This window comes from Aethalodelphis obliquidens, unplaced genomic scaffold (genome assembly GCF_003676395.1).
Source record: "Aethalodelphis obliquidens isolate GAN/ISIS:26980383/991018 unplaced genomic scaffold, ASM367639v1 scaffold1, whole genome shotgun sequence".
Classification (NCBI taxonomy): domain Eukaryota; kingdom Metazoa; phylum Chordata; class Mammalia; order Artiodactyla; family Delphinidae; genus Aethalodelphis; species Aethalodelphis obliquidens.
Genome location: NW_020837945.1, coordinates 80,406,939 through 80,433,244, shown reverse-complemented (window position 1 = coordinate 80,433,244; position 26,306 = coordinate 80,406,939). Strand labels below are relative to the sequence as shown.

General features: G+C 40.3%; 2 protein-coding genes and 4 non-coding genes across 11 annotated transcripts; 5 read left to right on the top strand and 1 right to left on the bottom strand.

Annotated features, from left to right (window-relative positions):
* Positions 1-3,274: 3,274 nt before the first annotated feature.
* On the top strand, positions 3,275-9,520 carry EIF4A2 (eukaryotic translation initiation factor 4A2). 5 transcript variants are annotated; one of them, XR_003433354.1, is made up of 12 exons: positions 3,320-3,364; positions 4,177-4,225; positions 4,313-4,445; positions 4,738-4,877; positions 5,594-5,762; positions 5,865-5,974; positions 6,224-6,367; positions 6,686-6,823; positions 7,069-7,158; positions 7,378-7,457; positions 7,909-8,019; positions 8,734-9,520. XR_003433354.1 is itself a non-coding variant. In XM_027109343.1 (11 exons), exons 1-11 carry the CDS (start codon positions 3,336-3,338, stop codon positions 8,876-8,878), a joined length of 1,224 nt encoding a protein of 407 aa, XP_026965144.1. In that variant the 5' UTR covers positions 3,275-3,335; the 3' UTR covers positions 8,879-9,520. The 5 variants fall into 5 exon arrangements, 3 of the variants coding, with proteins under 3 accessions (XP_026965144.1, XP_026965135.1, XP_026965154.1); XR_003433355.1 differs by having other exon boundaries at positions 7,909-8,015; positions 8,734-8,823; XM_027109343.1 differs by lacking the exon at positions 7,909-8,019 and having other exon boundaries at positions 3,275-3,364; positions 4,180-4,225.
* Positions 4,568-4,636, top strand: LOC113624019 (small nucleolar RNA SNORD2). Its single transcript, XR_003434169.1, has one exon. It is a non-coding gene; the product is annotated as a small nucleolar RNA SNORD2 (small nucleolar RNA).
* On the top strand, positions 6,416-6,594 carry LOC113624002 (small nucleolar RNA SNORA81). The gene has a single exon (XR_003434163.1). It is a non-coding gene; the product is annotated as a small nucleolar RNA SNORA81 (small nucleolar RNA).
* Positions 6,873-7,004, top strand: LOC113624252 (small nucleolar RNA SNORA63). Its single transcript, XR_003434283.1, has one exon. It is a non-coding gene; the product is annotated as a small nucleolar RNA SNORA63 (small nucleolar RNA).
* Positions 7,185-7,324, top strand: LOC113624316 (small nucleolar RNA SNORA4). Its single transcript, XR_003434303.1, has one exon. It is a non-coding gene; the product is annotated as a small nucleolar RNA SNORA4 (small nucleolar RNA).
* Positions 9,515-23,017, bottom strand: RFC4 (replication factor C subunit 4). Of its 2 annotated transcripts, XM_027109374.1 has the most exons (11): positions 22,722-23,017; positions 21,221-21,363; positions 19,403-19,481; positions 15,871-15,950; positions 13,859-13,978; positions 12,061-12,204; positions 11,649-11,769; positions 10,981-11,106; positions 9,942-10,022; positions 9,753-9,869; positions 9,515-9,671 (listed from the first exon to the last, which is right to left on the bottom strand). In XM_027109374.1, the coding sequence occupies exons 2-11, from the start codon at positions 21,349-21,351 to the stop codon at positions 9,576-9,578; spliced, it is 1,095 nt and encodes a 364-aa protein (XP_026965175.1). In that variant the 5' UTR covers positions 21,352-21,363; positions 22,722-23,017; the 3' UTR covers positions 9,515-9,575. The 2 variants fall into 2 exon arrangements, with proteins under 2 accessions (XP_026965175.1, XP_026965186.1); XM_027109385.1 differs by lacking the exons at positions 9,942-10,022; positions 10,981-11,106 and having other exon boundaries at positions 22,722-22,989.
* Between the last annotated feature and the right edge of the window lie 3,289 nt (positions 23,018-26,306).

Sequence of the window (26,306 nt, the reverse complement as noted above, 5' to 3'; positions counted from 1 at the left end):
GGCTAATGACTACAGATTTAGTAGGCCTGCAATCCATCTGAAACAGTGTATCCCAAACAGAAACGTTCAGATGAGCTATATTGACACACAGTATTTATTTTGATTTTTTTTTGGTAATTACTTTAATCAGTATTAGAAAATACAAGAAATTAAACCGATGATTTCACTCAAGCGAAGTAAATGCAAATTGACTTAAAAATTAGGTAAATAATTCAGGTGGTACTCAAGTATGGCAAAAATCAGGAAGCCTGAATAGTTGAAGAATGGCTGGATTTATTCCAAGGAAATGAGGTCTATAAACTGCCACTTCACTTCTACGTCTACTGCACCCGTTTCAGATGCAAGGAGTGGACCTAAGGACCACCACCACCCAGCCTATGCTCCAGGCCCACTTTCAAATGGGGGCAAATTCACCATACAAAATTCACAGACGGCATCAGCAGAAGTAACAATACCAAAGCAACTGACGGAGCAGTGAAGAGGAGGAAAATGCTGAGCTTTTTTCCTTAATGTAGTAGGGTTAGGAGAAATTTTATTTTTAAAATGCCCTGTATTGTTCTTAAAGGATTGTTTGTGCAACAAAAAACATAAAAACTTGCAAGTAGAACTCATTTTGTTTTACAGTCCAGACAGTCTAAAACAGCTTCTTCTTAAAAGTACCTTTATGTAAATCGTCACCATTTCAGTAAGTAAATGCAGGCCTACAAGTTCAGGGGATAAAAATGGTTACATAAGCTGAAGGGGACATCAGATGTGTCCTTTTTTGAATATGAATAGCAGGAGTAGTTCTACTCTTTAAAAGAAATTAAAACAGCATATCAACAGTACAACTCACTGTAGGAAATAGATAATATCCCTTCATCTTTGTAGTTCTACTATTTATTCTTCTAGTTATTCACTCATTCATTCAAAAACATTTAAGGGCTTACTATATGTCTAAGGAATTACTGCCAGCAGTGAAAAAATTCTTTTCCTCATCAGTTTGACCTAAGAATAAAAGAAGCAAAAACATCATTTTGCCATTTTTGGATTAAAATTCACAACTTCCTAGAAGCTATTCTGGATCAACTCTACTCTATGCTAGCAATGCCTTTACTGTCTCTTCTTGGTTCTTATTTTATACACTATTCAACAAAGTTGGTTGCTGTGGCAGGCAGAATAATGTTCCCCCCAAATAGGTTGACTTACAATCGCTAGAGGGCTTTACAATTGTCAGTGGAGGCTACTGGAGAGTAAAACTAAACTAGGTGGTCACACAGGGAAAGAAGCCGAGTTTTAGCATCACTTGCCATATAAATGGCCTCACATGTTCCAGGTTAGCAAAGAAGCATTGTAGTTGACTTAGAGATAGCCATCCAATTTTAGATCTCAGGTAAGTGGAAAAGTTTCACAGTATACTCTGTGTTGATATGCAAAACTTTGTTAATGTGTATGTTTTGTTTGGATCTTTATCTTATGTTTTACTTACTAATGCTATTTAGTAAGCACTTGAGAATGTGGCAAGCACAGCATTTATTAGAAATACATGGTAGAGTTGCTGGCAATGTGGGTCTGGATTTTTGCTGAATTTTGGATTAGGAAACTTTCTTACCTTGAAACCCCTTGAGCAATTGTGACTTAAACCAGAGTTTAGTCCTTGATTATTTCCTGTTAAGGGACTCTGGAAATCTTCCACAGCATGTAACAGTAGGGCTAAACCTAAAGAAAACACTCAACAATTAGGTGTTGTTGATTGATTTCACCCTGTAGACTCAAGTGAGACTAAATTGTTCGCCATTTTTCTCATTAAGTATTTTCTTTAGTTTCGTGGATCCCAGGAGATTTTTAGTAGGTTTTGGATGAGCCAACAAGGATTTCTGACCTCCATTCTCAGAAAATGTCTGGCATCACCTCAAATCTGCATTTGACCATTACAGAGGGTGGATAGGGAGCATCATCACTAGACTGAGGGTCAAGTACACTTTGTCATCTTGGTATTAGTTTTTGTCACAGTTCCTAGCATGATAATTTTCAAATAAATGATTTTTGGAAAAAATGTATTTACAACCTGGTATCATGTTGAATACACAAATATAGAAAATTAAGTCATTTTTTCCCCCGTTATCAGACTTTAGGTTGGCCTTCTGAATTAATGAGAAAATGTTTTCTTGAGTATTTGTGTTATCTTGCAGGGTGGGTAGGACTGTATTTTAAAGTTAAATGACTAAAAATACTATTTTTGGTTTTTATTAACGACCCTGGGTTAGGGCTACAGTTGAAAACCTCTGGATCTTTACAAATCATGCAGTTTATTTAAGCAGCAAGGGTTGTATTGCTCTCAATTTCACTAAATCAACATTCATTACGTATAAACAATTAAAGCGCAAAAAGCCTTAAAAAAAAAAAAAAGACCATAACCAAAACCTGTGTAGTCCCAAAGCAGCATGGAGCTGTACAGGCCGGAAGCATCCATTTAAATTCCTGAGTTACAAGGAACATCACCCCTACATAAGCAAAAGTTTACAGTGATTTTAGCAGGCATTTCTCACACCTGTTAAAATTATAAGCATTATTTTAAAAAGAGAGCGAGAGAAGAGCAGAGGCAACATGAGAAGAATGGAGTTGGCTGCTCCAGAGACATCTGCAGAGGACACTACATATTTCTTCTCGCCCTGCACGCTGGACGGTAAACCGGATCTTCTGGGGCTTGCTGGGCAGCCGACATTTTCCGTAGCAAGAGTTTCACTGTCAAGGTCTGAAGGATGTTAAACGCTCGGGCCAAAGGCCAGGCGGCTCTTTACCGTCAAGTTAAGTAGCGGTGGGAACGAGCGGAACAGCCCGATTCCCCTCCAGTGCAGAGTGTGGACGTGCCTGCCCCTCCGGCACCGAGCACTGCGGAACCGGCGAGCCTGGTCGCACTGTCCGGCGGGAAAGCCGGAGCTGCCAACCGTCCGGCGCGCCCCAGCCTTCCGCCTCCCGGTCCAGCCCGGCGGCCCGGCCGCCTCTGCTTCGGGGACGCGGAAACCCCGTAGGAGCAGGGCGGGCGGGGAAAGCGGTCTTCTACCTCTTGCTGCAATATTCTTCCGCCGCAGAGCAAAGAGTCCCAACATCCCCCGCCAGGGTCTTGGGATGTTCAGCAACGCCGTAAGATCGGCAAATAACTAAATTTGGGTTTTCCCACCGATTTGCTTAGGATATTTTCTGAGATAAGCACCCCAGGATCACAATTTTGTGGCTGGTCGAAGAACGACGGGAAAATTCCTCCGCAGAAAACGGGTCCCGGCCGCGAGCCTATAAAAATCGGGTGGTGCGGCCCTTCTGCCTTTCCAGTCAGGCACTGAGTGGTTCCTCGGATCATGTCTGGTAGCTCCGCGGATTATAACAGGTATGCCGCTTCCTCGTTGGTGGTGGTGCTCTGTGGCACAGGTCCTAAGGCGCTGGAGGAGGTTGTAATAGATGGAGAGGAGGTAGGGAACCCCGGGTTCATAGGCGTGGCTTTGGGGTACAGTACTCCTGTGTTTTGTCGAGAAGCTTCCATGATAGGTAGGGCCCGGATTGTGGGGAGACGGGTAAGAAAACGAGGTGGTGAAAGAGTGTGTTTTCCCGAAGACGCCTTGAAATCGCGGCCGTTTCCCCTGCCCATACGGAGCCCGGCATTTATTGGCAGCCGTGGCGCAGTCCGCAGTCGGTACGGTGTAACTGGTCTGTCTAAAGCTCTATTCGCGGCCAGCGGCGCGGTTTGGGAGCGCTAGGCAGTAGGTTGGGTGGGGGCCGGACGGCAGCGGCGGCCGGACGCCGGATGGGGCCGGGCCGGCAAAGGGGCCCCGGCGAGCCGTTGGCAAGGCCTCGCCGGGCCTAGGCCCGCGTCAATCACTACGGCTTGCGCATTGTTAGGGGCGGAGCTCGGCGCGTGGAGCTCTCGCGAGACGGTGCACCGCCGAGAGGGGAGCGCCTGGCGCTCAGGCCTGGGGGGAAGGGCCGGCGTCCGTGGGGCCTTTCCGGGCGTCCCCGGTTCCTAACCTTTGAGCGGCCGCGCAGTACATCGTGTGCCCTGCGGCACCAGCTGCCTTTGCTCGTTTGGGAAGTGTACACGTGCGGGGGAGAGCGACCGGATGAGAAAGGGCTTCTCTTCCCCTCAGTGTGCAGTTACAGGGGTTTGGGGAAGGGACGTTCTCCTAACAGCAGTATTTTTGTCAGCAGAGAACATGGCGGCCCCGAGGGAATGGAGCCCGATGGTGTCATCGAGGTAAGAAATGGGTGTGGAATTTGGAACTTTGGAAAGGTGAGTTTGTTCATCCGTTTATTCCTTTTTTTTTTTTTTTTAACTTTTCAGAGTAACTGGAATGAGATTGTTGATAACTTTGATGATATGAATTTAAAGGAGTCTCTTCTTCGAGGCATCTATGCTTATGGTTTTGAGAAGCCATCAGCTATTCAGCAGAGAGCTATTATCCCGTGTATTAAAGGTAAAAGAACTCGTTGGCGCTTCTTAAAAATGAATTCCCTGTTCTGCATAGGACCTGCACCTTTTTCTCTTTAATATGGGAAAATTACCTTCTGGGGGACTAGCACCTATTTGTATTCCTTAAAGTGAAATGATGGCAATCATCTTTCGGGACTGACCTGAAATGAAGAGAATACTCATTGCTGATCACTTGATTATTTGGGCATAATTCGTGTTCCAAATGGAATACGTGGTGTAAACTAGAAGTGGCGGTTTGATGTGGGATCGGTAAATGTGTATCCTACTTTTTTTAGGGTATGATGTGATTGCTCAAGCTCAGTCAGGTACTGGCAAGACAGCCACATTTGCTATTTCCATCCTGCAACAGTTGGAGATTGAGTTCAAGGAGACCCAAGCACTAGTATTGGCCCCCACCAGAGAACTGGCTCAACAGGTATTGATAGTGTAGTTCAAAAAAACTGCTTGCGTGTTGTACAGGTTTCAGGTTTCACAATTGTGAAGAATTTAAAGCTTAGTATAAATTTGAGCCCTCCTTTTAACTGTGTGCATGCAGGGAGTTTCTGTTGAAAGCTAAACAGTCAAACGGGAACTGGGTGTGCAGGTATGGTTTGCAGGGTTGTGTAACAGATTGAGAAACAAGTTTTTGTTCAGGGTGGACTAGACCTGTTCTCATTTTCAAGTTTGAATGCAGTTGTGCAACATGAAAACTACAGTGACATGTTATTTGACTGTCTTAGTAGTTTGTGATGTATCTGTTGCATGCTGTGTTTTCAGAGCTCACTGCCATATTGGTCTGAAGTAAAACCTTGCTAATACATCTGTAGGGTTTATTAAAGCCAAGATTACGTCGCAGTGCTACGGGAAAAATTATTGTTTTACCATGGTTTACACTTCAATACACAATGAAGAATAACAGTAGGAAATGTTTTTAGTTACGTAGCTGGTACCTGGGGCAACAGGATCTCAAGTTTGACAAGGCACAAGATGTTTTCAGGGAAGTTTATCTTGAGGCATTTTAAGCTCGGAAGTAGTTAAGTGCTCTGCATGCATTAAAGCTGTTTGTAGACCAGATGTTTGCCATTATGCTTTGGAAGTTAAGTCACAGAACTAGTAATTCTGCTGGATAATAATCAGGCTTTTGGCTTTCAGATCCAAAAGGTAATTCTGGCACTTGGAGACTATATGGGAGCAACTTGTCATGCCTGCATTGGTGGAACCAATGTTCGAAATGAAATGCAAAAACTTCAGGCTGAAGCACCACATATTGTTGTTGGTACACCAGGGAGAGTGTTTGATATGTTAAACAGAAGATACCTTTGTAAGTATTGCTTGTCGAATATAGTTTGGTTTTACTATTATAAATAAAGTAAATAGCATGCCTGAAAACCTAGAGATGATAGTATGACTTTATTTTAAACAGCTCCAAAATGGATCAAAATGTTTGTTTTGGATGAAGCAGATGAAATGCTGAGCCGAGGGTTTAAGGATCAAATCTATGAGATTTTCCAAAAATTAAATACAAGTATTCAGGTGAGCTTTATTTCACTCCCACTCTTAAAATAGCTGGAGGTTAGGTTTAATGCAGGTATTATTACAACATAACTGAAGTGTTCTGTTGTCATTCCCCCTGAAAGCAAAAGCAACTGATGCATGACTCTCACAATTCCATGCTCAGACAGAGATGCTTGGTCTCAAAGATTTTTTTTCGTCGAGTATTGTGCCAAGTTGTGCTAACTACTTGTGTGACGTGTGACAGCATAATGAATTTTTTTTTTTAAGGTGGTGTTGCTTTCTGCCACAATGCCAACGGATGTGTTGGAAGTGACCAAAAAATTCATGAGAGATCCCATTCGAATTCTGGTGAAAAAGGAAGAATTGACCCTTGAAGGAATTAAACAGTTTTATATTAATGTTGAAAGAGAGGTAATTTGTCTAATTGTCAAACATAAAAATGTAGCCAGTTTTTTTTTTACCTTCTTGAATAAGCACTGTGCTAAAATTACAGAAACTAGGATCACATCTTGGTTTTTGTAATAATGCTAGCAGAGTACACACAAGAAGAAGAGTAACTGCACTAGGTTGTAAAAGACTGGGGTGGACCTCTTTCTTAATGTCCAATGTCCTTTGTCTTAAGATTTGGTGCAATATGTCTTTAGACCAATCTAATAATGAGTTTCTAATGAATGTAAGTTGGAAACAATCATGTTAATTACTGTTAACTTTCTCTTTGAAATACTGTAGGAATGGAAGTTGGATACACTTTGTGACTTGTATGAGACACTGACGATTACACAGGCTGTTATTTTTCTCAATACAAGGCGTAAGGTGGACTGGCTCACTGAGAAAATGCATGCCAGGGATTTCACAGTTTCTGCTCTGGTAAGAGGTATTCTAACCTAGTAATGGTAACTTAAGTCTACCTTCATTAAAGCAGGATTTAGACTACAATATAGCTGCTAAGTGCTGTGTTGTCGTTCCCCCTGCTCAAAATAAAGTTGTTTCTTAACTATACCTGTCTGCTGTACCCCTGTAGCAGCCAGGGACGCTTGGTCTCATACATGTTGATAAGGTTAAATGTTGATTTGATTGGTGATTCTTGAATTAATAGGTTTGTTCCTTTGCAGCATGGTGACATGGACCAGAAGGAAAGAGATGTTATCATGAGGGAATTCCGATCAGGGTCAAGCCGTGTTCTGATCACTACTGACTTGTTGGTAAGTCTTTCACTGCTCTTTTTAATTCACCAAAAGTTTGTTTGGGGGGAAGGTTTTTTAATAACCTTTACCAATTCTAGGCTATTTGGGAGAATAAAGAAAAGACCACACTCCACAGTGAGCTATACCACTTAGTATAGTTCATTACTATTTTGTGGCCTACATTACATAGGTGTCTAGTATTTCAATTAGAATTTGAACATCGTCATTGTATTTCAGGCTCGTGGGATTGATGTGCAACAAGTGTCATTGGTTATAAACTATGATCTACCTACCAATCGTGAAAACTATATTCACAGGTAAGTAGATGGCATCTTGACTTTACTGTACTGGTAAAATTCATATTTTGCTTTTCTACTGACTGATTTGTCTGAAAGGTAACCTCAAATCAGGGAATTGAGTAATATGACATAGTAACTTGGTAGGGTGTAATTAAAATTGTACTTGGGAAGATTGGTCATACACAGTGGGAAAACAGTTGTGAATGTTGCCCAAATTGTGGACTCTGTACATACAGATAAGGTTGTTTTAGATCGGTTGGTCTTAGCTTATTTTTGAGCTGTATTTTTTAGTGATGCTCGTGTCCGTGTCCATGCGCTTTCTTGGTGATTCCTCTATAGTTGGGATTTTCTTGGTGTCATCTGGTAGCAATTTGAGCAGTCCCTGGTTTAGTTATAGTGGCTTTATCCCTAAGTAAATTGAATTGTACTTTGTTATATGATGTAAAAAAAGACTTTTTAAAAAATACAGGGGTCGATAGCAGCAGTTGATGACGAGATGGCGCTCAGAAACGGCGTTGACGTAATTTAGGACGTGGAATCATAAGCGAAACAGCACACTGTTTGAATAAAGAGCGAGTCGGTATTTATATTTGTTTTTCTTTTGTCATGATTATTTGATATTTTAAGATGCTCCAGCCAAGGCATTTTGTATACTAGCCTATTAGGTGGTTTGTATTGTCTGGTTTCTATCAGGAAGGTTAGAAAGCTGTTTTTGGAGGTAAACACGTTTGAGTAATTTCAGTTATAACGTGTGAAACTGAGCAAAAAAGCAGTGATAAGTTTGGGTCACCATACCAAATATTTGTTTTCCCACTGGAAAAAGTTGTAAGTTTTAGACAATAGTTAACCTTGCAGCATTTGTATTTGCAGTTTACAGTTCCAGAAGTGCGTCGAAATGGATTACATAACTGTTCTTTTTGTTTTATCCCTGGTGTTTTACATCTGTCCCAGGCTGACATCTGCTCTTGGCTGGCCCACTTTGGTATGGGCTTTAAATTCACTACCCCAAACACAATACTGTCATCTGCTTTAAAAAAAAAAAAAAAATGCTCAAGATACTTGATAAAATCTCATTTTGCAGCCAGACAAGCCTTGAATCCTTTTGGCACTAACTGCAAAGGAAGATTTTTTTCTCTAGATATTGATTAGCAGCTAGTGCTCCAATTAGAAGCACGAACTATAACCTTGATAAGTAAACAGCAGCTGCTGGTTAACAAGTGGATCGTCATGTTCAGTAGTTCATGCAGCATGTGAAGTAGTATATTCTAATTGCTGATTTCTTTTTCTTACACAGAATTGGCAGAGGGGGTCGATTTGGGAGGAAAGGTGTGGCTATAAACTTTGTTACTGAAGAAGACAAGAGGATTCTTCGTGACATTGAGACTTTCTACAATACTACAGTGGAGGAAATGCCAATGAATGTGGCTGACCTTATTTAATTCCTGGGATGAGATAGTTTGGAATGCAGTGCTCGCTGTTGCTGAATAGGCGATCACAACGTGCATTGTGCTTCTTTCTTTGGGAATATTTGAATCTTGTCTCAATGCTCATAACGGATCAGAAATACAGATTTTGATAGCAAAGCGACATTAGTCGTGAGCTCTTGTGAGGAAAGTCGTTGGCTTTATCCTCTTTAGAGTTAGACTGTTGGGGTGGGTATAAAAGATGGGGTCTGTAAAATCTTTCTTTCTTAGAAATTTATTTCCTAGTTCTGTAGAAATGGTTGTATTAGATGTTCTCTATCATTTAATAATATACTTGTGGACTAAAAGATATAAGTGCTGTATAAAATCAGCCAATTATGTTAAACTAGCATATCTACCTTTATTGTGTTTGTCATTAGCCTGAATAGAAAGGCCCTTAAAATTGATTTTTTTAGAAAGCATTTGAATGCATTTTGTTTGGTATTATATTTATTCAATAAAGTATTTAATTAGTGCTAAGTGTGAACTGGACCCTGTTGCTAAGCCCCAGCAAGCAATCATCCTAGATAGGGTTAAACGTTTACCCCAGTAAAATTGCCATATTGCACATGTCTTAATGAAGTTTGAATGTTAAATAAATTGTATATTCACTTTAAAGGTGCTTTAGTCATTTTATTTTAAATTGTTCACAAAAATACATGCTGAATATGTTTTAACAATTCTGAGTTAACTGCTGCATGACAGTTGCGCAGAGGCCGATCAGCTGTAGATGTTCATCAGCACCATCTGCTAAACATTTATCAACTTCCTACAAGAAAATGAAAGATGAGTAAGTAATTTCCCTTTCAGGTGTGTATGCTGTGCTGAAATGCAGAAGATGTCTACTTACAGCAAGTTTTTCTGTAATAACAGATTTCTGTTTATCAGAAAGGTTATCATTTTCTACAACCCCATCATGAAGTTGATTTACAAGCTGAGTTGCTGCATGACCCTCATCTATTAAGTCCTGTAGCAGAAAAAGAAAATGATTTTGGTGTGATTTCCGTCCCTCCCCACCAGTTTAGTAAAGTGTCTTTACCTTTACCACAGCTTCTAGTTTGTCAAAAGAGCCACTCTGACATGCAGCAAATACTCCATCAATTGTTTCAGCTGGTATTACCTAAAATAATTAAAGAATGAATTAATTAAAAATAAAGCATAAAGTTTCTTGGTGAAGATGGTTGACTTGTTTCTCTGCCAAGCCTGTGCAAACTCCCTGGTTTTCTATGCTAAGACATGTGCCACTTCAAGCGTGGAACTGCTACCTGATAAACTGAATCCATACATACGGAGTTGGGAGGGCAAAGAACTGACAAAGGGTCAGCTTTAACCCTTATGCTCATCTGGTCTCCAGACAGGTGATGGAGAAAGCTACTGGACCTGAAACAAACTCTGGAAACATCCTGTTTCTAAGATGCCACTAACAAAATGCAGAGATGGGTTGGTTTATGTTTCATTACAATACAAAATGAAACCTGAAGACAAGGGTGTGGCACAAGAGAATTGCTTTAATGATTTAATTATAAGTTGGATATGACCCTTTTTCCTTTATAAGAAAAGGGATATCTGTTAACATATCTGACATCTGTTAGATGTTAGATATCTGATATCTGCCACATCCCTGCCTGCCTGCAGCATTCTGCTAACTCCCAGAATGGTACAACTGTTTATATTCCCTCAAAATTCATGTTAAAAATCCCTAATGTATTTGGAGGTGGCACCTTTGGCAGGTGATAGGAGAGTGGAACCCTCATGAATGGGATTAGTGCTCCTAAAAAGCTCAGAAAGCTGCTTTTTGCCACAGGATGGTGCAGAGAGGTTAAGGCCATCCGTGAACTAGGAGTCTACTCAACTAGGAAGTGTGTCCTCAGGCACTCAATCTGTGGGCACCTTGATCTTGGATTCCCAGCCTCTGGAACTGATTTTTGTTTATAAGCCACTCAGCCTATGGCATTTGTTACAGCAGCCTGAATGGGACTAAGCACATAATAAGCACTCCATATATATATAAAAATTAAAAATTTTCTAAAAGCCACAAAAAAGCAAACTAAAAATTTCAGAATATCCAGTGCTCTTACCCCAGCAATGTCTGTGATCACCTTTTCTGTGACCTCCTTTCCACCTGTTAATCGAGTAGCACTTTGAAGAAATGTAATGGCTTTCCTTAAGTCTCCTTCTGACACTTTAACAAGATGAGCTAGTCCCTGAAGAGAAAAAAGTTCTTTAACCTGTTAATGGCCAATTAAGGAGGTACTGGGGGAAAAACAAAATCTATTTCCATTTTTGAAGAAATGTCAGTTCTATAGCGGCAGAATTCATGGAGACAGCCATGATTACATACAGCAAGGAGAATTCAAATTACAGTTAAGTTCTGTTATAATGAATAAGGGCCTATACATTCTATTACTGCCAGAATTTCATCATACCAAATTAGTCCTTGCAGTGGAGTATGGGTATAATGACAAGTGGAGTACGCTGTCATGCAGAGATTGGCTGTCGCAGAATTTGCATCCTAACATGAAATCTGCCTCAGCTTTCGGTCTCTGAAGTATTGACAGATAATAAACTTCTAGTAGCAACAGAAAGGCTGAACCAGTAATTCCTAGACATTGTTTATTTAGCTTAACTTTGCCTGAAGAATCGGCATCAGAAATTGAAGCAACACAAATTTGACTTTCAGGAAGTGCCTCTTCATAGGCATTCATCAAAGGAATTAGTAATTTACAATAGTAATAACAGTGATTACCTCATTGCTAATTTTGATATGTTCTTTATCAGCGATGTCTAGTAATCGCTGCTCTTGAATTTTATCTGACAGAGGTTTGAAGCGGAATTTAGAACATCTAGAGGTCAGAGGTTCAATTATTCTGTAAAATATTGGAAAAAACAAATCAGCGGCTAAAGAAGAAACTCCCCAGAAGAACTCATTTTTGTCAAGAACAAATCAAGATTTGATGGAGATAACTGATTCACTTTGTTACAAAGCAAAAACTAACACACCTTTGTAAAGCAATTTTACCCCAATAAAGATGTTAAAAAAAAAAAAAGATGTGATGGAGAAACTAATGTAGCCTTGAAACATTTAAATTTTTTCTCTCCCTATTTGGGTCTATCAAAATAAGGCTGCCTTGCATCCACCTTGAGGGCATTACACATACCGACTGACATAGTTACAGATGAGACAGAATCGGGTGGTTTTAGACTCTTTCTCCATGGTACGTCTTAAAGCTGCCTGAGCAGCTGAGGTCATAGAATCTGCTTCATCCAGGATCACAATTTTAAAAGGAGGACATGGCTTCCCACTGATTCAGAGAAACACAAAGGAGTTATAATTCACAAATCATTATCACAATCTAATTTTGGAACATTCTCATCACCCCAAAAGGAAACCCTGTGACCCTTAGGAGTCATTTTTTTCTCTCCCAACTGTCCCAGCCATAGGCAATCAGGAATCTCTACTTTCTGTTTCCACAGATTTGTCTATTCTGGACACTTCATATAAATGGAACCACATGTTGTCAACTTAATACATTGTCTTTTGTGATTGGCTTCTTTCGCTTAATGTTTTCGAGGTTCATCCATGTTGTTGTATATCATTACTTCATTTCTTTTTATTGTCAAGTACTATGGCAAATGGATGGATATACTACGTTTCATTCATCCATTCTTTAGTTGGATACTGGGTTGTTTCCATGTTTTGACTACTGTGAATAATGCTGATATGAACATTTGTGTATATGTGTATATGTTTTCATTTCTTGTCAGTATATATTCTAGGACTGGAATTGCTGGGTCATATGGTAACTCATAGGAGAACTGCCAAACTGTTTTCAAGATGGCTGCACCATTTTACATTCCAACCAGCAATGTATAAGGGTTCCAATTTCTCCACATCCTTGCTAATACTTGTTATTTTCTGTCTTTTTGATTACAGCCATCCTAGTGGGTGTAAAGTGGTATTTCATCATGGGTTTGATTTGCATTTCTCTAATGGCTCATGACGTTGATGAGCATGTTTTGATATGCTTATTGACCATTTGTGTATTTTCCTTAGAGTAATGTCTATTCAGATCCTTTGCCCATTTTTAAATTGGGTTGTCTTTTTATTATTGAGTTGTAAGGGTTCTTTTCTTTTCTTTTTTTTTTTTTTTGCGGTACGCGGGCCTCTCACTGTCGTGGCCTCTCCGGTTGCGGAGCACAGGCTCCGGACGCACAGGCTCAGCGGCCATGGCTCACGGGCCCAGCCGCTCCGCGGCATGTGGGATCCTCCCGGACCGGGGCACGAACCCGTGTCCCCTGCATCAGCAGGCGGACTCTCAACCACTGCGCCACCAGGGAAGCCCCGTAAGGGTTCTTTATTCTTGATCTAAGTCCCTTATCATGTATGTGATTTATATACATTGTCAATCCAAGGTGGATATCAAAAATTGTGTTATTCACTTTCTACAAATTCCTAAGTGTGCTCTGATATAAATTTAAATATATGCCAGGTACCAAAAATTTAACCTTGGAACTTTGCAACCTAAGGAATATACACAGTTGCGTAAACACCCCTATTGAATTATTATTAGTAACAACTCCTTTTTCACTCAATGTGTCCCAGTTTGGACAAGGTTTTACATTGTCACCAACTATGAAATATACACTGAAGCTTAAGATATATGATAGGACTTTAAAAAAATAACATAATAGCAAAAATCAGGATTTTTATTATGAGTGTACAACCAAACCATCACATTTGATTAATAAATACTCCTTAGACAAATATCGATTAAAACCCCTTGACAGCTAAATAACTTAAAATTAGTTACTATAATGGAAAGGTCATTTCTAGGTTTAAATAATTTAGATAAAAATACAATATAACATGAAAAAGAAGTTGAAAATCTGGCAGAAACATGTTTTTTAAACAAATACAATGACATGGCATAGAGAAGGGAAGGTGAGCTTACTTACTCTGAACGGCTTCCTGTCACAGTTAATTGGGCAAAATTCTTCACTTTCTCTCTAATTACTTGTATTCCACGTTCATCAGATGCATTTAACTCAAGAACTCTTAATCGAAAAAGTTCAGGCCTATGTCAAAATGAAAAAAAATTATGAAACATCATAGAGCATATAAGTAACCCAGGTTTATACCATATTTTAACATTTGTACATTTTTCAGTAGTTTAAAATACACCTAGTAAACAATATGAATAGAAGGTATACAATTCATTCTGTATTTTCTCTTTTGCAAAGGCATACAGTTAACATTCTGGCTTTTTTCCATGCATTTAAACAAATAGATGATAATGTACTAAATTTTAAGTCAATTTTCCACTTTGGACTGTATCATAAGCATCTTGCCATGTCATGATAAACACTGTAAAAACCATTTTAATAGCTATATAACTTTCTAACCTAAGATTGTACCATCATTTAATTTACTTAACATACTTCTGTTATTAGACATTTAGATAGTTTTAAACATGTTACAATTTTAAATAATGCTGCAATGTAGCATATTTTGAATTATTTCCATAAAGTAGTTTGCTGTAAGGAAAATTACTGGATCAAAAATGAACAGTTAATTTTTAAGTGAGTTTTTTAAAAAAAATTATTAAAAGTAACTGTAGGAAAATCTGAGAACACAAAAGAAAATAAAAATACCTGGCACACACTGCCAAACCCTGTTTTGAAGACTTCCTTCTAGTTATTTTTCTATATATATGTGTATATTTTTTTTAATAGAAAAAGAAGAGTTGGGATTTCGTCTTTATTTTTCCTAAATAGCATGATACCCTACGCATTTTTCTATGGGCATAAACATCTAGAAAGCTCTGTGCATGTATTTTCTATTTTAAAACCACATATACTATTAAATGTGGAATTTATAGTTAAGTCCTTTTAGGTCTATCAAGACAAACATTTAAAAAAAATATTTTACAAGTTATATAATTTGGACTAACCTACTGTAGAACAACCAATAATAAACTATACTTAACAGTTTCATGATGACTACATTGCTAAGGATGATTCAGACTGGATCTAACTGATTGAGTTGTAGAATAATCAAAAAAGCTCTCTTAAAATTTCCTTGGGAAAATGAAAGTTGCTGTCAAATAAAATCCTCAGTTCAGAGCAGCTTCCCCTTTTGTCCTCCTTCACATTTCAACAGAACTGATTATCCTTATATATTTGGTGGTTTCAGAGGCATCTAATTATCTTCATGTGTAGGATTTCAGATGTACCCTTAGGCCATATGCCTGATATTAAAATTCTGGATTAATTAAAGATAGCCTTTGTTATGTTGGTGCATGTTGCATAGATATCAGACATGGCTGATACGTGTCTTTTAACCTTAGGTAAAGGGCTCCTCTACTACAACAGTTGGCTAAGCTGAGACAGTCAGTCTAGGACTGAATAAGAAGGTGGCTCATAGAGATTTTCTGCTGTACCTGGAATCATACTGCCTCAACTACCACACACTCTTATACTCAGGATACTTGAGGGCAAGGAGCTGGCCCAGCCACTCGAGAGGCAGGCCCTGGCAAGTCCAGAGCAAGAAGGAACTCAAGAAGGGGTGGTGCGCATCAGTAGCATCAAATAGCAAATTCTATGACAGATGTGAACACGACCACTAAAAGTCATGAAACTATCAGCATGACTGGAGATAGGGTCTTCTGGTTTCCAAAATCATAATGAAAGAGCTAAAGTGATGAAAAAAATCACAAGGCTCCTTGTAGTACACTCAAACATTTGAACACGGTTCAGAATAAAGGTTACAAAAGATACAGGCAAGCTAATTTATTGGAGGGGAGGAACTGGAAATGGGTCAGCTGGATTATTAAAAAATTCAGAACAAAAATAAACCCAACAACCTCAGAAAAACCAAATGCAAAGTTTTAGAGAATGAAAAGCAGTACCAGAGATTCTTAGCGTCAAGTCTTTAAAAAAGAGAGAGAGAGAGAGAGATTTCAACTTACCCAAAGAGTTCCCTAGCTGCTGCCAAAATAGTGGATGTTTTTCCAGTTCCAGGTGGGCCGTAAAACAAGAGATTAGGGAGCTGTAGAAGTTAAATTTTATTTTTTTAAAAATTGTATTCTGGCACAAATAGGTGAAAGTGACTGAAAATGTCTATGGAACAGTGCAATGACTTCCCTAATAGGGCATATATATCTGAATACAAGGATTTCTTAATATAACTGGTATCATAGTAATAACAGTACTAAATCCTGCTTTTTCACAAACACCATCATTTTTCCCTAAGAGATCTTTCTAATATCTTAAGCTGAATCAATATTTATGATTGTTCTACACCTAATCTAATACTTAGGTGGGATTTTCAAAGCTGGAATTAAAAACCTCTTATTTCTGAAGGGAATACTAGGCTTCTGTCAGTTCCCTGTCCCACACCTAGGCTTAGGACTGGGCAAGACGTTATATTTTATAAAGATGTCAGTTGCTTCAAAAGGAACACAGACCAAATTGGATTGGGCCAATACTGAGGAAAAAGGAATGAAAATGGCATACTGGGGCTTTGCATGAGCTAAAGTTCCAAGAACAGAAATATTAAAAAAAAACAAGCATCTTTTAAGTGCCAGGCCATGGTCCACATCATGATTACATACCCTGCCTGTAGGGATACCCGCATATATCAGGGAGATTTCATCAGTGGAAGACAGGATAAGATTAAATAACTAGTTATCTTCTTTTATACCTTAAGTCTAGCTGGCTTGGCGCCTATCAAATAGGCAACTGATCTGTGGTACAGATTAACAAATGTACTAAATTCTAATGAGCACTGTAATTAAACTGTACATTCTTTTTTTCTTTTAATTTTATTTCATATTGGAGTACAGCTGATTTACAATGTTGTGTGTTTCAGGTGTATAGCAGAGTGATTCAGTTATACATATATCTATTCTTTTTCAAATTCTTTTCCCATTTAGGTTATTACAGAGTATTGAGCAGAGTTCCCTATGCTATATAGCAGGTCCTTGTTGGTTATCTATTTTAAATATAGCAATGTGTACATGTCAACCCTAAACTCCCAATCTATCCCCCCACCACCGCTTCCCCCCAGTAACAATTAAGTTTGTTCACTAATTCTGTTTTGTAAATAAGTTCATTTGTATCATTTTCTTTTAGATTCCGAATATAAGTGATATATATTTGTCTTTCTCCATGAAACTATACATTTCTTTCATGTACGGAAATCACTGCACATAGGAAACTAAGCAGTATAGTTTATTTGCTTCCACTCTTGCCTAACCTTCCCCGCTCCCAGCCATTCATTCTTCACCCAAATCAGATGCCACTCTGCTTGCTACTTAAAGCTATTCACTGTATTCATACTCCACTTAGAAAAACAAAACAGACAAAAAAAATCACCCTGCTTACCATAACCTACAAGGATGTCCATGATCTGCTCACCACCTCTCACACTTTCTAAGTTCCAACTTACAATGGCCTTCAACAGCTAAGCACTTTCTGGCCTGCACATATGCTGTCCCCCATGAGCTGGGGTATGACTCCATTCTTCTGTCTGGCAACTCCTACTGCATTACAAGTCAGAAGCCTTCCCTGACCTCCCAATCTAAAGAGGGTTTCCTCTGTTATTCTCTCACTGGTCTTTGTTGCACTTGATGTAATTTGCAATTATTTATTGTTATTTATGTAACTGTTAGGTTTAATTGCAAAATACCCATTCACCTCACTATATGAGAAGCTTGAGAAGGCGAAGAACCTTATTTGTTCTATTCACATCTATATTCTCAGCATCTCCTACAGTACTCAGTATGCACCAAGTAAATAAACCAACATATAAATGTATTAGTTAAAAGACTATTACTGTTACACTGGTAACATACAGCTTAAGATACAAACTATGAGATTCACTATTTAAAAACAAAAGCAAAAGCAAAACCTCCTAGGCGTCTTCATTTTTAAGGTTGTAACTGTTATTTTGATCCAACTACCTCAGTAGTTGTAATGATTCATCCAGTCAACTATTACAATAATTTAAATCCTTTAAAACATGGTTAAATTACTAAACCCTACATTATGTAACAGTCTGATGTGTATATATATATATATATATATATATATATATATATATGCATTTAAGAACTGTACATGGACTAGCAGTTCTAAAAATCGATTTCTGAAAAATCTCTTATAATTCTACTGTAAAACCCTTTAATATAAATGAAGGAATGAATTTTTTCCTTTACTCTTTAGAGTTAAAAAAATTACTTCAACTTTAAGTTTCAAAAACCTTAAGTCTGAAAAGAAACAAATCATTAAACAAGTGGATAAAGAAGAAAGTTCTTAGTTCAGCCTCATAAATTAGATGGTATAAAGAACTGGATCATAATCCCACTACATTTGCCAAAAGAGTTGAGAATCCCAGCAATTAAAATACATCATGGGGCTTCCCTGGTGGCGCAGTGGTTGAGAGTCCGCCTGCCGATGCAGGGGACACGGGTTCGTGCCCCGGTCCGGGAAGATCCCACATGCCGCGGAGCGGCTGGGCCTGTGAGCCATGGCCGCTGAGCCTGCGCGTCCGGAGCCTGTGCTCCGCAACGGGAGAGGCCACAACAGTGAGAGGCACGCATACCGAAAAAAAAGAAAAATACATCATGTCCTGCAATCTGTGTAAATATTACCATGCAATTTAAATTATATACTATTATAAAATTAAAAGCTAAAGATATTTGGATCAAATCAAAAAAATACTGGTAAAGAAAAAGATTTTCAACAGTTTTATAAATATAACTTCTTTCAAAATATATACTGTTGCAGTGTAATTCCAGGAAGAGACCAATGGCAGCAAAAACCAAGGAACCTCTAATTCAAAGCAGCCAGGTTGAGAGGAGGGAAGAAAATCTTGGGAATAAAGTAAAAACCACATCCCACTTTCACCTGCAACTGTTTCCCTTCTTCCACTAAGTTCTTAAAACACTTTATCATATACAATTTTAAATTGCTAATTCTTCATATGGTTTGTCTCTGAATTAATCTAAAATGCAAGTCACTCAATGACATTTTATCCCACATATCACAGCAGGGGACATGATGCCATAAGCAGAACTAAAGACTCAATTTTTTTTGTATTGTAGTTCAAACCAAATCCTAAAATTAAGTGAGCAATCATACGGTCAAAGAATCTTTGACTCTCCCTTATAGTGCCTATATCATTATCTATAATTCTATAATTTATTTTGCTTACGTGTTTATTCTTCTGTGTCTCTCCCCACCAAAATAAAAGCTCACGAGCAAAGGGACCTAGCCTGTCTTGCTCAATGATCTCCACTTGAGTACCATATAACAATGCCATAGAACAGAAAAGGAGATGCTCAACAAATATTTGTTGAACTAATCATCCATTGTACAAATAGTAATCAAGGGCCTACTGTATATACAGGATAGTATTTAAAGGGGGCCGGAGGCTATAAAGGAAGAGGGTGAATAAATTAAATCTCCCAATGACTTTAGACAGCATCTGCTACTCACATCAGCTCCTTCTAAAGACTTTTTTAGCACTGCAACCACTTCTTCCTGGAAAGCAACTTCATCCACATATTTTGGGCGACTGGAGAAAAAAGAGAGAGAGAAGTTATTCAGTGTATTATAGTAGCCACAGAAGTCTCTCCTTTTGCTAAAATATCAATGATAACTCTCTCATATCAGTATGAAATGAGAAACTTTCATAATTGGATGTGGAAACCCCATCTATATTTACTTTATGCAAATATATACTGAGGAATGAAGTAATTTTTCACTTTTCCAGGTGCATTGCTTGTATCTGTTGTGCTTATAAAAACTATGCAAAAGGATTTTATAACATCACAAATGCCAACTGGTTCAAAATGTAAAATGAACATTTGCCTAGAAAGTAATATTATGTTTTGACAACGTGCCCCTAAACTAAAAAGGGAGACCTATTTAGCAACCTCAAGATAGGTAACAAAGTTACATATATGTTACTATGTTGTTAATGGGTTAATACCAATTTCTCCTATCACCTAACTGCACAAAAAATGCATACCTATTCACTTCATTGAGGGTTAACAAAATAACAAGCTTAACCAATATGGAGTGTAATTTTTGTCTTACATTGTTAACTAATGATGTTAAACGAAGTTATACTCCCAACCCTAAGTCAGGCTCTGTGCTTAGCTAACTAAACAAAAGTTTTTCTTTGATTTATACTTTTCTAACTGATCAGGCCAACGCTGGGCAGATATTTTATGTCAGATAATGTTATCTTGGAAAACCAGTGTATATTATAAACCAGGGTTTCATATTAAAATACCTGCAGAGTCCAGGCAGATAACAAGAGTGAAGAATTCGAGTGTAAGACAAGAGACACTAGTAGGGACTATGGTGAAGTGAGGAATATATACCTTTCCAAAATGAGTAGTACACACATCCATCTAAGTGTTTTCAGGTGAGAACTTGCATCTAGTGCTGCCTAGTCTCCTGAGTCTGAAAATCTAGATTTTTCCCCTTATCTAATTTATTTAATGAAAAGTTTCTAGACTTTTATGTGAAATTTCCAATTTTTAAAAGCATTGTTGGTGCCAAACAAAACTTATGAGGGCCTTACTTGCCTTATAAGTAATCTGTAATCCTTTGGTAATAACTGAGGGTACACCAGGGGTTCCAACTACTTGTTATGATATCACTTAGCTGACTGAAATTTAAGAGCCACTTCAGGGGCTTCCCTGGTGGCGCAGTGGTTGGGAGTCCGCCTGCCGATGCAGGGGACGTGGGTTCGTGCCCCGGTCTGGGAAGATCCCACGTGCCACGGAGCGGCTGGGCCCGTGAGCCATGGCCACTGAGCCTGCGTGTCCGGAGCCTGTGCTCTGCAACGAGAGAGGCCACAGCAGTGAGAGGCCCGCATACCGGAAAAAAAAAAAAAAAAAAAAAGAGCCACTTCAGGTGCTGTTTTTGCCAAAAATGTATAAACAAAAACTCAACAATTTTCAGCTATCAGTAATGAAAAGAGGAACAGATTATTTGGACTTAAGTCGAACTCCTAAGAGCTTATAGAAACTGTTTTCTTCACTGCTGTATCCCAGCCCCAAAAACCATAGACCTGAGTTACAGAGAAGGCTGTAGTTCATTCAGAAAATACGTGAATTCAACTAGATTATTCTAAGGTACATTTCAGTTCCAAGGTTCTATGACTTATATAATTGGGTGACTTTTAAGGCAACATTTAAACAAGGCAAATCATCCTCCTCTTAAATTAAAAAAAAAAAGTGATCAAAACTGGTCAGAGAGATAATTTATTAACTATTTCAACAAAAACAAAAGCGTTCTTACTATTTTTCCACCCACGGAACAGGTTTAGCTTTCTTGTTCTCTCCACTACTTCTGGCAGTGGCAGCTACTCCTCGATCCTTAGTCAATGGTGGTTTACTGCTGATAGATGTGCCTTTTAGAAATGCCTGCATGGTTACTTCACCCTGACCAGGTGCAAGACAGAAAAGGAAAAGCTCTTTTGAAACCATCATGAGGAAGTACAGCCTGAAAGCACACTTAACCTTGTGCAAAGACATTCAAAAAATATTAAATGAAGGACATCACCCCATGACCTAGCATCCTTTGAATGCATTCTACTGAGGACTACAGGGACAGAAAAAAGGCCAAAGCGCTGAAGGAACTTAAAATCTACTTATAGGGACTTCCCTGATGGCACAGTGGGTAAGACTCAGAGCTCCCAATGCAGGGGGCCCAGGTTTGAACCCTGGTCGGGGAATTCGATCCCACATGCATGCCACAAGCTAAAGATCCTGTGATCCGCAACTAAGATCCGCAACTAAGACCCGGCACAGCCAAAATCTATAAATAAGTATTTTTTACAAATCTACTTATAGTGAGGGGCTTATAGAACAAAGTTCTATAACTTTAACAAACTTTTTGATAACTATGATGGCATTAATGGCCAAACTGTACATGGGTCTCAACAGTCTCTTCAGTCATGGGCCTAACTCTAGCTCAGACCCTGGAATGAACTCAGCAATTAGGAGGAGTACTGGGACCAAAAATGAGAACCTCCACTTCTCTTGGGCCTAAAGCGCCACTGGAGAGCCTATTTTATGGGCAGAGCCCGTGCCTGCCTTCAGACAGAAGCTTTTGTGGGGAGGGGAAGGCGGGGGGGGGGGGGGGGGGGGCGAGACACTGTTGTTAAAATGGAAACAGCTGTTTTTCTCATAGCATGCTCATTTGAAGAAACCAAAACAATTTGGAAAAGCATGAGGAGTTTTAAAAATTCAGAATCTCACCCAGAAGATAAGCACTATTAACATTCAGGTAAACGTTCTGCAGGCAGCAAAAGGCTGTTTTTAGGGATAGTTTGTCTGAAAATCCCCAGCATTAATGGCAATTCTATTTTTTTCACTGCTGTGTCTCCAGTGCCTGGCACAGAATAGATGCTCCATAAGATTTGGTGACTGAATTACCACTTATCAGACTCAGTTTCGCCTTCTGTAAATGAGCTAAGGCCCATTTCATAAGGCAACTGGGTCAAATAAAAGAATCGTGCAAACACACAGCTCTGTGCTTGGCATATGGGTATAATCAATAAATAAAATAAATTGTTAACATCTGTAAACAACTAAGGTTTTTAACGTTATTGGATTACTCAGTCCCTGCCACAGGCTGCCAAACAGTAATACCGCCCAAAGCAGGGCTCTGAACGATGCTAGACTGAGCCACCCGTAGACCAAGGAGTGCGCAAGAGGTGGAAGACATCACAGGGGCATCGAGGGCACAGGAGTAGAGGAAAGCGAAGGCAGTCCTCGCAATTTCTCCGGCTGGTCACCTGTTCTCCCCGGCTCCCCGCGTGTGTCCCCCGGCACTGCCTGGGCCTTTTAGCTGCACGTCTTGAGAGCTAGGACGCCACCGGCTCGTTCCTGAGGTTTCCGCAGCAGGGAAAGGACGAGGTGGTCGCGAAGTCTTAGCCCCGTTCCCCAAGCGGAGACTCTCAGGCCCAGGAAGCCCCGAGCCGCCAGAATGGCGGGGGGAAACCCTTACGGTAGCCGCCGTCAGCAAGCAGCCTGAGTTCCCGCCACCGAACAGCGGCGAAAGGCAGGGCGGGAACACGCCGCACGTCAAACGTCACTTCCGGCCTGCTGCGCGCGCCCCACCTTAAGGGAGCCGTATCCTCCTATTCTGTGGTGTTTAAGCTGAGACACGCGGACTCTCGGGGATGCTGGGGCTGGATGGGAATGAGTCCGGAGGTGTAAATAAAGCTCCATCCTGTCCCGACGTAGCCCTCCGACTAGAGGCTGCGGGGCAAGGGAACTTGAGAGCTGCCGTCTGTAGGAGAGGCTGGGGCCGAAGACCCGCCTGCTCAGCGGACGGGGGCGGGGAGGGCTCCGGGAGCCCTGACCCGCTAGGGCGGTTGAGGAGGGGCTTGTGGGCCTCGAATCGTGGAGGTCCACTCTCTTTTGTAGGTACGAGCCTGCAGAACCTGTAATTCATTGGCAGTCATGGGCATGTCACTGACATTTCTGCGGCGACACAATTCGGCCTGCAACCTGCTTCACCCCAAAGAAGGGCGGGGATTGGGGAGGGTGGAGTCTATCCTTCGCCAGAAGAGGGCGCCGTGAAGATCCCCGCCCTCTCCCTCCGGCTTGGTCGTCGCGGAGCAAACCGTGTGTGCTTTAAGGGCGGAGACGTCGGAAGAAGATGCCTTTCCTTGCCCTTTTGGGTGCATGTGGCTTATATCTCTATTAGTGTCTGCCCGTTGGTGAGAGGGAGGGCCTTGCCGCGCAGCTATGGTCAGCTAATCCCAGGGCCCTGCCCAGAAATTTGGTGGTGCAGACGCTCAATAAAAGTTACAAGATTGATAATGTTAACGCCACCAGGGTACATGCAATGTGTGCTCTAGGCAAGTGTTTGAGGCCACCCTTTTAATCTTTACCCACTGCTTGTCTTAACTCTGGAGTTTTCCTAAATGTTATTGAAATCTGAGCCTTTTGAAATGCTGCCTTCGCTGCAGACCTTTACTAATTACCCTAACCCACAGGGTTGATCTGGGTCTTCTCCGGATGAATGACTTTTATTTGGCACATACTCATCATGACACTCACTGTTAACTTTACATGTTCATTTGTCTTTCAACAAATGCTTATGGAGTGCCCATACCTACACTGCGAGGTGCTGGGGATACGGCAGAGAACAAGCTGGAAGGTCTTGCCCTCAGGAGAGTGACAGTGTGACTTCTTATGCAGAGGAAGTAGGGGCTCTGAATATATACATCCCAGGCCTAACCTAATCCAGGGGTTAACCAGATTAAGGGTGCTTTGTTTTACTTTGTAACTCCCACAGGCAGGGCCTGGTACAATCTCTGGACAGTATAAAAAGCACACAGTTTACCTATCTGGTCACTGGTTTACATTGTCAAAACTCATCACAACGTACATTTAATGTTTGTACACTTTATGTAAATTATACCTAAATAAGGTTGATAAAAACAAAGATCTGTGAAGGTAGGTGGCATTCATTTGCTACCTGAACACCACAACCACACAGAGGGAGATATAATCCCATTTTACAAAGGAGACTCAGCCTTAGATGGATAAGGTTAACAGCAAGTAAGCAGCAAAGCCAGAATCCACATCTAGGACTGTCTGGCTCTGGAGTGGAGGCTTGTACTTAGTCACGAGGCGGGTCCAAGGCTGGCATAGAGGTGCCTTTAGCCTAAGTAGAAAAAAAGAGACCTGAATGGTAGCCTGTTAGGGCAACTGGTTTAGAAAAAGTCCCACGTTCCTTCAGTACAGTCAGCCCCATGATGGGGTGAAAGTCTTGGTGATTAGAGGTTGGGCTGGATTTCGGCCTCCACCTGCCGTTCCATTCAGCTGGCCGTTCCATTCTTGAACACAACTATAGGTAGCATCCTAATCCAGGTATTTCGTGAGTCTATGTGTGCACGAAGTACTGTCTCTGTCACCAGAACGAGAAATGTCATTATATAAATACATAACATTTTTTTGTATTATACATGGGTGCTCACCAGTTACTAAATTTATAATAGCTTTTATTATTTTTTAATGGATATTCATTTAGTTACTATTATGGTACGATAATGTGGAAATTTGTGACATTTTTCAATGTTAAAAGAGGGCTTTCAGAAGTTGAGTACAACTCTACTTAGTATGTTGCCAAGACAGTACTGTACCTGGATTATGATTTATGGGTCCATTAGAAAAGGAAAAGACTTGGATGGAAATTAAGATTGCTGTCAGGAGTGGGAAGAACTAGACAGTGGATGGCCGTGTCATTTTTAAAATCAGGAAATGCAGGTGTAGTGGATGCTATGGTGTGCCACCTTTCAGGACTGAGACACTCACTCCCGTAGCTGCTTTGAGTGTCAACAGCTGACAGCTCTCAGCTGAGTCCTCTCTAGCAACTGTCCTGAGCCAAACACAGCCACTTTGCCCGAAGTCACTCTTCTTCCTTGGGGCAATCCACCTCCAAGGACAAATCTAGGAGAGTTATAAAGGCTAAGCCATTTCGCCTTATGTGGCACAACTCATGGATTGTCCCAGATCTCTGTGCACTTGCATCACAGCACAACCTCTGCCCAGTCCTGCTTCCCTGACCCCTCTCAGGTGTTGGTCTCTAGAGTACCACTTAATTAAAAACCTACATGCGAATCTCAAAATCTCAGAATCTGTTTTCCTAAGGAATTCAACCCATATGGTTGCTACAAAAAGTAGTCCTAGAAAAAGATTCTAAGACGAAATTTTGAAGTTGGATCACCTACCAGCCTTCTGGTAATGAGAAGCCCATCTCCGGTGACAGTGGGGACTGATAGCCCCTGGAATGGTATGGCAAAATGGGATGCCAGTGGAAGGGAATGTACTAACAGAGGGTAAATCCCAGATGTTTTAGGGAAAAGCAATTATAAGAACTTTGGAGTTGGATGGCCACTGGGGGAGGCGGGGCTTGTTAATTTATTAAATGAAAGACTGACAGTGATTAATTGCCAATTTCAGCCCAAGTGTGAAAGCCAGAGGATCTATTTGACAGCTTATAAAATGATTCACATATCCTGCAGCCAGAGGGCAAAAAAATCTGGGGCTGGACCAAAAAACTAAATTTTAGGAGTATCAGAGTTCCAGAGAAGTTTAAATTCTCAGCCTCCCCAAGTCTGCCACACTAAGGTCAAGGCCCTGACTGGGAGAAAAATGGGATGCTGATACCTGAAATGAAGTCACCTGGGTTGATGTATTTGAAAATCTTAAATTTCCCTATTTCCCTGAATGTTTTCGATCTACAGAAGTAGCTCATTCTTCCCTGTTAGAGGCTGATGCTAGGCTCTTGGGGATGTATGTATACACTTGATGACGTAGAGGCTTCTGCCTTGTACACGTCTGCCCTTACCCCCAACCATCTATTC

Bases quoted from the DNA above. Each gene is read 5' to 3' on its own strand.
- RFC4 (XM_027109374.1), bottom strand. From the start codon at position 21,351: ATGCAGGCATTTCTAAAAGGCACATCTATCAGCAGTAAACCACCATTG. The intron at 11,107-11,648 runs GTAATCACTGTT...TTTTCTCTTCAG, and splicing joins ATATCAAAATTAGCAATGAG to GGACTAGCTCATCTTGTTAA. The intron at 10,023-10,980 runs GTAAGAGCACTG...TAATTATTTTAG, and splicing joins TGATCACAGACATTGCTGGG to GTAATACCAGCTGAAACAAT.
- EIF4A2 (XM_027109334.1), top strand. From the start codon at position 3,336: ATGTCTGGTAGCTCCGCGGATTATAACAG. The intron at 3,365-4,176 runs GTATGCCGCTTC...TATTTTTGTCAG, and splicing joins AGCTCCGCGGATTATAACAG to CAGAGAACATGGCGGCCCCG. The intron at 5,975-6,223 runs GTGAGCTTTATT...TTTTTTTTTAAG, and splicing joins AATTAAATACAAGTATTCAG to GTGGTGTTGCTTTCTGCCAC.